The 10000-nt window shown below is 39.9% G+C and overlaps 1 protein-coding gene across 4 annotated transcripts in view; it reads left to right on the forward strand.

Annotated features, from left to right (window-relative positions):
* Positions 1-10000, forward strand: part of LOC143035262 (dipeptidase 1-like) — a 187682-nt gene that overhangs the window by 168995 nt on the left and 8687 nt on the right. For all 4 annotated transcript variants that reach the window (XM_076202089.1, XM_076202088.1, XM_076202086.1 and 1 more), the window contains 6 exons: positions 5084-5267; positions 5962-6118; positions 7077-7209; positions 7478-7628; positions 8453-8522; positions 9555-9731. In XM_076202089.1, coding sequence (XP_076058204.1) covers positions 5084-5267; positions 5962-6118; positions 7077-7209; positions 7478-7628; positions 8453-8522; positions 9555-9731 — 872 coding nt within the window. The remainder of the gene's footprint in view (positions 1-5083; positions 5268-5961; positions 6119-7076; positions 7210-7477; positions 7629-8452; positions 8523-9554; positions 9732-10000) is intronic.

Raw genomic sequence — 10000 nt, forward strand, 5'->3', positions numbered from 1 at the left:
CCCAGCAAATTAGTTTATTTCCAATTGTCAAAATGACACAAACACATGTGTATGTGTATATCTATATGCATGTATGCATATATGTATATATTGTCCCGCACGATAGACTACTACCTAAACTTGTTTCGCATGGAACAAGAGGAAATTTATGAAGATGGATTAGAAACTACGTAGTAGAAGTCGAGAAAAAGGAGTTGTTCTGTATGGTAACACCTCTAGCCACTTCCATACGGTGACGCCTACGAGGAACAAGTGGGTACGCGATGATGCCGACCTCGGCGTCTTGATTATATCCATTGTAGTCGTACCTACGTAACCTCCATTCTCTCTAAACTGGCTTCATCATATTTTCTATGGTTATCAAAATTCACGGGTGAAAGAATGAACGATTGAGCACTATTTTTTATAATGCTATTATTATGACGCAATATCGCACGTCGGGCAGCTAATGCTGCCAGACATGCGATGTGCCCCGGAGTGAAGAGGCTAGCTGGAATGATGTTAAAAGTGAAGTCCCCTAGGGTTACGTTCTAGGGGTATTTATGTTCATAGTATATATCAATGCCATTGATCATACTAAACTGTGCGGAATATCAAATGATCACTCAAATCAATTGGATACCCAAAGAGATTTAGGCAAACTAGAGCAATGGTGTCAAAACTAATGCGAAGTTATGCGCACAGATGAAAATGATACAAAATACAACTACAAGTATTTCGAAAAAAAAAAGGAGAATGACAAAGATCTTCATGTGTTTAACAACTGTCAGAACGTTTTATACCTTAGTAGAACTTGACTAACTTTGCTGAATGTAAATACATAACTTACTCCGTCAGCTTCACTGGCCTACGAGGATTCTGCATAATATTATTTTTCATGTGTGGGTACTTCCTTATTTATAGCGTTGTATATGAATATCAGTAGAGCAAGGGCCTAATCAAAGTAAAATTTAAGGAATTTATAACTAATATTTAAACATAATTAGTCACATTAATAACAATACTACTAATAATAATATAAATGAATATCATGCACACACATATAAACAAATTAGTAATCTCATGAGTAACGAGTCTAATTTCTGAAGTCGCTTGACAGCTCTGGACAGCAGAATCTCATAAGTGGTAGGAACAGTAACCGGGCACTTTAACTCTGCCCCAACAAGGCACTTAACACTTAATCAGAATGATCACGACTTGTCATAGATTACTCATTTTTGTTGCACATTCAGTTACACACTTGGTCAAACACTTATCACACATTTGTCACACTTAACCACACACTCTGGTAGATGTACCGTAACTTTGTGAGAGTCGATGTTTCACAGGTTCTTCCAGCCGCGAGTACTTGTCCTAACTTGATTTAGTACTGGCGATACTTATCACTGGACAGGGGAAGGGAGATTCATGCTTAAGGTTGAACGATGAGGTGAAACAACGGTCCAATTTGCAGCTCTTCGTTCTTGCTTTCGAGTCCGTTGGCCGACGTCACCACCCCCAGCTCACTCAGACGATTAGATGCAGAACAAACTCGTGGTGATGATACTGTACATATGACCGGCTAGGATGTGTTCCAGTTCCAACAGTTTCTGTCTCCTTCCAGCTCAGTGTGTCGACTGACTCATGTGGTTCTCTCCTTCTCCTCCTCCTCCTCCTCCTTCTCGGGCTTCGAAGTTTCGGAGTTTAAAGCTTCAGAAATCCATAAGTCGATAATATTTCTCCAATGTACTCTTTCTTCTCTAAATGTAATTGATTAATCAGTTGTTTATAGATGGTATATATATATATATATATATATATATATATATATATCTATCTATATATATATCTCTATCTATATATATATATATATATATATATATATATATATATATATGTATATGTATATATATTACATAATTCCACTGTAATATCTGCTGCCTCACAAATTTAAATTTTGTGAGTCTCAAATTGACTTGTGACAACATCAATGGCCTAAAAGCAGCTTGACATTGTATTTTTACCTCAGAGAAAGGAAATAGAATTGGTAGCTCGACCTTTTGATTTAAAAAATCTAAGTATCATCAACCAATTAAGGCAGATCTATGGTCTTCCCACATATGGAATATTTTGTTTTGGTGCGGTGTAAGAAACAAAACACACGAAAACCACTTAACATTTAAATAATTCTTAAGAATATGGAAACTCAAGGTACACTTAATACAAAATTTTAAGAGGAAATTTATGTAATATGAATCGGTCGAGAAATAATGGGCTTAAGCTGTCAGGACACAAATTTAACGTAGAAGTAGATAGAAGCACTTTCACCATTTTACCATCAATGTGACGACTGGATGAAACACTTTTGGCAGTCGCGTCGTCAATGAAGCGGCTGTATGCAATGCAATCCTAAGTTTTAAAGTTTACTTGGACAAGCACGTAAACAAAACATATTTAATTTTTCTTTTTCTTTTGCATTCAACCTCGTTTCAACAGACTCAGAAGTTTGGAAGCAATCTTCAAGATTCCATTGAGTGAAATTTGGAGCAAGTTTTAGCAAAGTCAAAAGATTATTCTGAGACAGGAGAAGGACCATTCCGTGGGTGTCGCTTGCTTTAAGCAATTCTGACTTTTCCTTGGTCTAATTTCTAGTATATTCGTATTTATATATCCTATCTTAATAGTTGGTTCAGCTGTTAACTTTCACTTTTCCTTTTCTTATTTAGCTTTTAACTTTAATTTATTCTTCTTGCTTTGGAATTCTAATTTTCTAATTAACTTGAATTTTTAGGTTATTAAGTTGATTAATTTTATTGATTATTTGTTTAACTTATTATTAACTTAATTGTTTTCGTAATTAACTTTCGAATTCTAAATTTTGTTTAATAGCTAGAGGTCTTCGAATTCTGAATGAAGTGACGAATTTCTAACACAAATTAGTCTTCGTCATGATTCCCAATGTCACATTTTTCTTGATTTTTTTTTATTTTTTATTTATTTATTTATTTATTTATTTATTCATTTATTTTTTTATCTATTTATTTATTTATTTATTTTTTATTTTTTTTATTTTTTGAGAGTTCAGTAGAAGGATAAGCTTCAAACTTCCTTGCATCGAATAAAAACATCAGGAATGAAAAACGAAATTCCTCCCGCAAACATTGAATTCCTGTTCATCGGTCAAAACTCTTCGTCCATTGAACCTCGACAGGGAAGTTTACAAGACTGAAAATGCCCAAACTTCCACGTTAAGGATTATCCAGTTTTCAAATATCAAAACCTGCAGAGTATTAAAAAAATAAATAAAAAACACAAGGTGTAAGAGAAGTGATGTTATCCACTTCGACTCGCTTGGATAGAGGGAAGTAGGAAAGGTTTAACGAGAAGGTCCAAACAATTGCAAGTCAAATCGCTGCGAGGATGTAAACGACAGTTTACAAAAATAGACAAGATCGACCTTAAAGAGTGACATTATGCCCACGCAAGGTCTATACAAAAACACAGCTGTACAAATAATCAGGGTCTCTCATAAGAAAAGAAGAACTGTCGAAAAAGTTTTCGCTGGAGACTCAAAGAGGGGAGAGTACATACGATGAAGTGGAACAGGTGTCTAAAACCGCACTTGAAAAAGTTAAATAGCTTTTGGGTCAACTTTCGCAAGAACACACAATCCCTTCCCCCCCCCCAAAAAAAAAATATACATATATGAATGGGATCCAGATGCTTGCTCAAGTGCCATGTATATGTGTGTGAAAATAAAAGTACTTTACTAACAGTCTAAATTGAGCGTAATGAAGAAGAACTACCATTAAATAATGAGTCCCATTAGTTTATAACCGATAAGACACAAAAGAATAACAAATGAAGTCTAACATTCTACGACAATTGAACAGGCATTAGTATAGAAATAAAACATACCACTAACTCGCGTCAGCGTGACCACAGACGATTAAGATAAACACAAACGTGGATACAGTACAAGTTTGTTGCATATAAACCTTATGAAATAATTATTAGAGAAGGAAGGATGGTGCAGACAATGTGCATCTAGCTATTCGATTCCTTGTTTCCAACTTTCTTCTACCACTCCAATATTCATGTATACTTTTTGTTTTTTATTCATTTATTCTTTCTCTGTCATTTTTTTTTCTCCTCGCCCGCATTTTCCCCGATTCTCTGCTTGCACCTCTGCATTACTTCCTTTGGTTCCAGTACCTCTGACCCGTTCCATACTCGCCATGTCTTCTTCCACTGTGCTACTTGGACAGGGCTCCAAGCCCAGGTTCCCCCTCCACCACAAAGTAATCAAACACACCTGTCCCCACCGCTTTCACCGTATTCATATCCAGCAGTCGTCCCCATCATCCTCCTGCCCTCCAACACGTAATGAAACTTCCTTTTGTTTTCACTCATTCCCTCCCTCCCTCCCATGTGTATTTGTGTGTCACCCTCCTCTTCCTCCTCCTCCTCGTCCTCCTCTTCCTCCTCCTCCTCGTCCTCCTCTTTTTCAAGATGTAATGCCACTATCTTCGGCCTCGGCTCCCACGTCTACAGCGTAGTCCACTCCCCCGTGTTAATGTACGCATTCTACGTCGACAACCAGTCCCCTCGCTCTCCAAGCTGAGCTTGTCTGTCTTTGCAGCAAAACTGCAGAGGCCCCAGTGCCCTTGGTACTATCATAGGGCCCCGTTGTCCTTGGGGCGGGAGTGATAAGTTCGTCTTATAAAGACGACAGCCGTCTCCCTCAGTGAAACATGAGGACTCTTGTGCGCGTTTTGACTTCTCCTGTGGTCTCTTTACTCCTTCGCTGACGTTCGACCTTCGAACTCTGAACGCCGATGGTCGAGCGCCGGACTTCGACTGTACATCGAATTCTTCAAGATGACGAAGCGAATTCCGCTCGACACATACAGACCACCGAGATCCCACTGTTCTACAACCTTGGTAATGACGAAAATACACCGACCTCTCGCAGTTCGGATTTAGTTTAATCTATCTTACGGACCCCTCAAGGAAATGATGGTGTTTATTTCTAAAAAAAAAAAAAAAAAAAAAAAAAAAAATTACCCCTCCACCTGAACTTAACCCATGCCTTCTCCTTCAGGCTCGTGGGAAGCCTACACCTGGCGACACTGGTGCGTGCTGGCGGCCCTCCTGCTGGTATGTGTGGGCGTGGTCATCGGCGTGGCCCTGCCGCTCACCTCAAGGTCGCCGTATGACTTCCCCGACCGCCTGGCCGAACGCACCCGCGTGGCGCATCTTCTCAGGGATGTTCCGCTCATAGACGGGTGCGTGGATTGGACGGATCGGTGCCTCACTAGGTCAGACGCGACCGCCCCACATTCAGGCACAACACACTGTGCACCGATGAATACATGTATCCATCTTAACATATATACACACATGCACACACACACATATATATATATATATATATATATATATAATATATATACACACATGCACATACATATATACACACATGCACATACATGTGCGTACATGCATACATATATGGACACATGTGCACACATATGCACACATATATGCACACATAGTTGTATATATGCACATATATGCATATAATTATACATATACACATGTATATAAAAGATTGATCAATGTTTTATATACATTTCCATGTACATGTTTTATATACATGTTTTATATACATGTTTTATATACATGTTTTATATTCACATTTCCATGTACATGTAACGCTTCTTCATTAAAAATTTGATTTCAACCAGTTAATCTACTTCACTAATATTTTGTCGACTTCATCTTTGTTCCACTATACTCGAAGGTCCTCATATAGATACATTTTTTTCCATTTCTCATTTATAATGTCCCTTCTCCCCCCCTGTCAGTCGACTCTTCCCATCAGTAATATCACACACACGCGCGCGCGCGTCTATTTTTCATTTCACAGAGCCGAAACCGTGTGAGAGCTTAACTTAAGCCCAATTTCCCGCTTTCCAGACACAACGACCTCGCCTGGAATATCCGCAATTTTGTCCACAACAAGCTGGAGAAAGTGGACTTGTCGCGAAACCTGAGCGCAGTAGAGCCCTGGGGAGGGTCCGCCTGGTCCCACACGGACATCGCGCGCATGCGCCACGGAATGATCGGGGCACAGGTGAGCAACCGCGGTCGAGACAATGAACAATAACGTCCCTTCAAAAAAGGACTTAAACAATTCAGTTAGCATATTTAACACACACACGCGCGCGCACACACACACACACACACACACACACACACACACACACACACACACACACACACACACACACACACACACACACACACACACACACACACACACACACATACACACGACTCGGTGGCGCGGTTGGTAGAGTCCCTGACTGTCACTACGGCGGTCCGGATTCGAATCCTGCCCAGGGCTGAAATAATTTCAGTATAGCTGCTCTTCGAGTCGTTACTCCAACTCTCGTGGGCGGGGAGTTGAGGGTGTGTGCGCGTGTAAGGTCACAGTATTACTCATAGATCGGTCATACAAGCTCTGAGCTCTCTTCCGGGAGGGAAATAGCTGTCGATCACGAGTCCAATACGTGATCCAAGACCATGGTGAATCACACACACACACACACACACACACACACACACACACACACACACACACACACACACACACACACACACACATATATATATATATATATATATATATATATATATACATATATATATATGTATATATATTTATTTATATATATATATTTATATACATGTACAGTATATACATATATATATATATATATATATACATATATATATATATATATATGTATATATATATATATATATATATATATTAGCCTCCGCAAACAATGTTGAGTGCCTCTGGTCCATAGAGATGTCACTAAAGTCCCTGAACAATTGTTGGCATAAAATGTGTATCCAGCACCCTGTACGGGGACTTTACGATGGACACCACCATCGTCCCCTACCCATCTTCCCCCGTTCTCTCTCTCTCTCTCTCTCTCTCTCTCTCTCTCTCTCTCTCTCTCTCTCTTTTTTTTTTTTTTTTTTTTTTTTCTGCCCCTGACTCTCGCCATCCCTCGCCATAGTTCTGGGCAGCTTACGTCCCTTGTGGAGCCCAGTTCCTCAACGCCGCCCAGGTCACCCTCGAACAGATCGACGTGATCAAGCGGCTGATCCATCGCTACCCGCAGCACCTCGGCTTCGCGTCTTCGCACGACTGTGAGTACAATTGAAACCAATCGACCTGACCCTATCGCTGCGTGTGTGTGTGTGTGTGTGTGTGTGTGTGTGTGTGTGTGTGTGTGTGTGTGTGTGTGTGTGTGTGTGTGTGTGTACATACGTTCTGGCTGCCGCCAGGCGATTTAATTTAGCCGAAGGAAATTCCCCCTGCGAAGCGAGAGGGTCAATGGCTGAAATATAACACTGATATATCCAACATTCTTTCACCCATTCCCGAGTTATCTTTCTTCTTGGGACGTCCCTACAGCTATTCTGGAAGTTTATCGGTCGGGCCGGATCGCCAGCCTACTCGGCGTCGAAGGAGGTCACTTGATGGGGGCGTCGTTGTCTGTCCTCCGAATGTATTACGACCTCGGTGTGCGATACCTGACGCTCACACACACCTGCAACACGCCCTGGTAGGTAACAGTTTGTGATGAGCTCTTGGGGCCCCGTCTTTATGTACAGTACATCTAACTCGTGGTCAGGCACAGGGAGTCGCTCATGGGATTTTGTGACTGTGCCTCAAAATTACCTTTGAATTAGTTTGTGTTCTTTTTTTTCTATGTTATTTTGCAAAATAATTCGTCTGGAAGGAAGACGATAACTTTATTTATATATACTTCAAGGCCAAACATTCTGTCTTTTTCGGTTTATTTCCATAGCTATTTGTTGCTCTCTGGTTCCAAAGTGTATTGGTTACATCATTCCTAAAGTTGAATTCGTATTCACCTTCATTATGAAGAAAAAAAATGCCAAAATTTTGGTGTCATGGTTCTCTTGTGAGAGTCTAAACAAGTTTGTCCTTTCATGCAACTGTCAAGAGCTTTAAATCCTACCATGATAATGCACATTCAATGGAATGTATTTTTCTTCCTTTATGTCTTGCAACGGTTTAAACAAGTTTTGTTGATTGATTTTTGTGACACTTGAGACTTTCGATTTTAACATTATGGTGCACATTCAAAGGAATATCACAAACATAAGACAGAGGTGCCGCAGCAGCAAAACCCATGGCAGTACACTAATACTAATACTTATACTCAGTCAAACCGTCAGCACACCACCTTATCTTGCCAAATAGCCATTCCCACGTACTTAGGGTAATACAACCACATATACAAATTTCTTTCTGCTGCTGCGCATTATATTGCTACATGCACAGACCTCGACAACTCCCACCACAGACCTGTCAGATTAGTCTGTGCACTGACGGCGCCTGCTGACACTAATGTTTTGGCAGGGCAGACTCTTCGCTGGCGGACTCCCCCGGCCATCCCGCTGAGAACTTCGGCCTCAACGACTTCGGCGCAGTAAGTGGCCCCCATCTCCTCACTTCGAGTGCCTCCCCGCCTTTCCTAATCCCACTTGTCTTTTCTGTCGCCCAGCCCATGTCTTCTGCTACCCCTGCACCCTCTGTACCTCTGACTGGTTTTCTTATGTATCTCGTGCCAGTAACAGATAAAAGGGATCCGCTTTGAGATAACATAGTGAACGATCCACCATTTCTTCCCGAAGAGATCTATCGGAGGAAATGAGGACCCTTGCTCGGTCTTTTAGGTCTGCGAGTCCCTCGTCAATGAAAGTCGAGACAACATTTATCATATATATTTTTTTTCATATGTATAGTATCTTTTTTTTTTAGTAGTTTGACTTTGTACCATTTTTTACGTATTCAAAGACCACATATAAATAATGTCCCTATAGTTTCTTTACAACAGTTTTATCTATATTTATACTTCGAAGAGACAAGATCACATTTGTGGACCTAGAATATAATCTTGCCTTAGAAGCAAGTTGATCGCTGCACAACTTCCCAACCGAAGTCGGTGTTCCTAATCATTTCTAATGTACTTTTAGTGCAGTTCCTATCAAGGAACATTACATCTAGGGAGATTAAGTTTCATCAACCACTTACCAGAGTAGTCATTGTTTTTCTCATTTTTGTACACTCAGTTGATCTGAGTGTTTGCCCACACATCCTTGATTTTGGTCATTAAGGGATCATCATTTGTATGTTTATTTTTAGTCTTTTATTTTATTTTATTTTTGTATGAAAGACAGGGTGGTGTGAGGTATTCATAGAAAACAATTGGAGGTTTATTCACTTTAGTTTCGTCTTTAGTAGTACCTCTTCTTTACTCTTAAGAAGTATTGGTAGGTACGAAGCGTCAATCAATAAAACTGCAGCTGTTTTCTCTGTATTTACTTCGACACACGACCATTCCTTTAAGGTTATTTGTTTATGTGATTGGATTGGATTTATTATTGCAATTATTATTATTATTATTATTATTATTTTGAAGCATTGTTCGTGAACGTCTTGACCTTGATCCTTACTGCAGAAAGTGGTGCTGGAGATGAACCGTCTGGGGATGCTGGTGGATCTATCCCACGTCTCGCAGCAGACCATGAGGGACGCTCTTGCCGTGTCGCGCGCGCCGGTCATCTTCAGTCATTCGTCGGCGCATGCGTTATGTCGACACAACCGCAACGTGCCGGATGACGTCCTAAAACAAGTGGTTCGTTATTGTCGTTGTCATTATTGTTATTTTGTCGTTTTGTTGTTGTTGTTGTTGTTATCGTTATTGTTGTCCTTGGACATTTTGCCCGTACAAATATCCACGTGTTTATTTATTCTGTTAATTGTCTATATCATATAGATTTTACACGAAAAAATTAACAAAAAATAAAATAATAAATGTGACGCCACAAGTGATTAGACACAATAATTTTTTGTTGGTGTATATACAGTATATATATATATATATATATATATATATATATATAT

The sequence above is a fragment of the Oratosquilla oratoria genome, chromosome 18 (assembly GCF_046742065.1).
Source record: "Oratosquilla oratoria isolate Oo_2021 chromosome 18, ASM4674206v1, whole genome shotgun sequence".
Classification (NCBI taxonomy): domain Eukaryota; kingdom Metazoa; phylum Arthropoda; class Malacostraca; order Stomatopoda; family Squillidae; genus Oratosquilla; species Oratosquilla oratoria.